This window comes from Bison bison, unplaced genomic scaffold (assembly GCF_000754665.1).
Source record: "Bison bison bison isolate TAMUID 2011002044 unplaced genomic scaffold, Bison_UMD1.0 scf7180017864527, whole genome shotgun sequence".
Taxonomy (NCBI): domain Eukaryota; kingdom Metazoa; phylum Chordata; class Mammalia; order Artiodactyla; family Bovidae; genus Bison; species Bison bison.
Genome location: NW_011495078.1, coordinates 658,641 through 660,204, shown reverse-complemented (window position 1 = coordinate 660,204; position 1,564 = coordinate 658,641). Strand labels below are relative to the sequence as shown.

The 1,564-nt window shown below is 68.2% G+C and overlaps 1 protein-coding gene across 1 annotated transcript in view; it reads left to right on the top strand.

Annotated features, from left to right (window-relative positions):
- Positions 1–652: 652 nt before the first annotated feature.
- The window catches only part of GRK1 (G protein-coupled receptor kinase 1), a 12,789-nt gene continuing 11,877 nt past the window's right edge, over positions 653–1,564 (top strand). Inside the window, exon 1 of the mRNA XM_010831535.1 lies at positions 653–1,342. Coding sequence (XP_010829837.1) covers positions 653–1,342 — 690 coding nt within the window. The remainder of the gene's footprint in view (positions 1,343–1,564) is intronic.

The following is a 1,564-nucleotide window of genomic DNA, read 5'->3' as shown; positions in this document are numbered from 1 at the left end:
CTGATTCCTCAGCAAGAGCCAGGGTTACCCCAGGGCGAGGGCGCCACCAGCCTGACACGCTGCTCTCAGTGTCAGGTCGGGACGCGTGTCAGGGCTCACGTACTGACCAGTCCCCTGGCCAGGGTCTCGCCTGTGGACATGCGGGAAGTGTACTCCTAAACCGTCATTCGCCGGTCTTCTCACTGATCGCTTTTCTAAAGACGAAAATGGCACTCGGTGAGGAAAACCAGCCATGTGCGTGAACTGAGCTTCCTCCTGGGCCCCGTGTCCCCACCAGGAAACAGAGGAGAGTCTGGCCTGTCTGTTCAGGCCAGCAGGCTGGACAGGGCCGCTCCCATGAGGCAGGGGCTCCGGGCTCGTGAGGTGGGCCTGGGCCCCACGTGTCCTTCCTTGCAGGAAGCAGTGGGCGCACGGCCGGGCTAATCCGCCTGCGAGCAGCTTAGGGATTGTCTTTTGCTGGCACCTGCTCGCTGCCCTGCACGTCCTCCACTCTGGCCAGGATTTAGCCCAAGCTGCGTCAGCGGGCTTCCCGGGGCTCCCACCGCCCGGCCAGCCTCCCGTCCCGAGGGCGGGCACAGGCCACAGGCCAAGGGCGGCGGATCAGTCCGGCTGGGGACGCGGGAGCCGGACGTGGAGAAGGCCCGGTGCCGGGATGGATTTCGGGTCCCTGGAGACGGTGGTGGCCAATTCAGCCTTCATTGCGGCCCGGGGCAGCTTCGATGCGAGCAGCGGCCCGGCCTCTAGGGACAGGAAGTACCTGGCCAGGCTCAAGCTGCCCCCGCTGTCCAAGTGTGAGGCGCTCCGGGAGAGCCTGGACCTGGGCTTCGAGGGCATGTGCCTGGAGCAGCCCATTGGCAAGCGGCTCTTCCAGCAGTTCCTGCGGGCCCACGAGCAGCACGGGCCAGCCCTGCAGCTCTGGAAGGACATCGAGGACTACGACACGGCCGACGATGCCCTCCAGCCGCAGAAGGCCCAGGCCCTCCGGGCCGCGTACCTGGAGCCCCAGGCCCAGCTCTTCTGCAGCTTCCTGGATGCGGAGACGGTGGCACGGGCCCGCGCGGGGGCGGGGGACGGGCTCTTCCAGCCCCTGCTGCGGGCCGTCCTGGCGCACCTCGGCCAGGCCCCCTTCCAGGAGTTCCTGGACAGCCTCTACTTCCTGCGCTTCTTGCAGTGGAAGTGGCTGGAGGCCCAGCCCATGGGCGAGGACTGGTTCCTAGACTTCAGGGTGCTGGGGCGGGGCGGCTTCGGGGAGGTGTTCGCCTGCCAGATGAAGGCCACCGGCAAGCTGTACGCGTGCAAGAAGCTGAACAAGAAGCGGCTGAAGAAGCGGAAGGGGTACCAGGTGCGCTGCGCTGCTCGGGGCGCCTGGGTGGGGGTCGGTCCCCTGCGCCCCCTGGTCGGACCCGCCTGTCTGCACAGCGGCCGAGTGCCTGGCCAGGGCCGTGGGCGCGGGTGAGGCTCCACGCTGGACCTGCGGCTCGGCCCGGCCGCCTACTCTGGGCCAGGCCGGGTGGCCGTCCTCCGCAAAGCGTGGCCTGGGTGTAGCTGGCAAGGATGCTGTGCC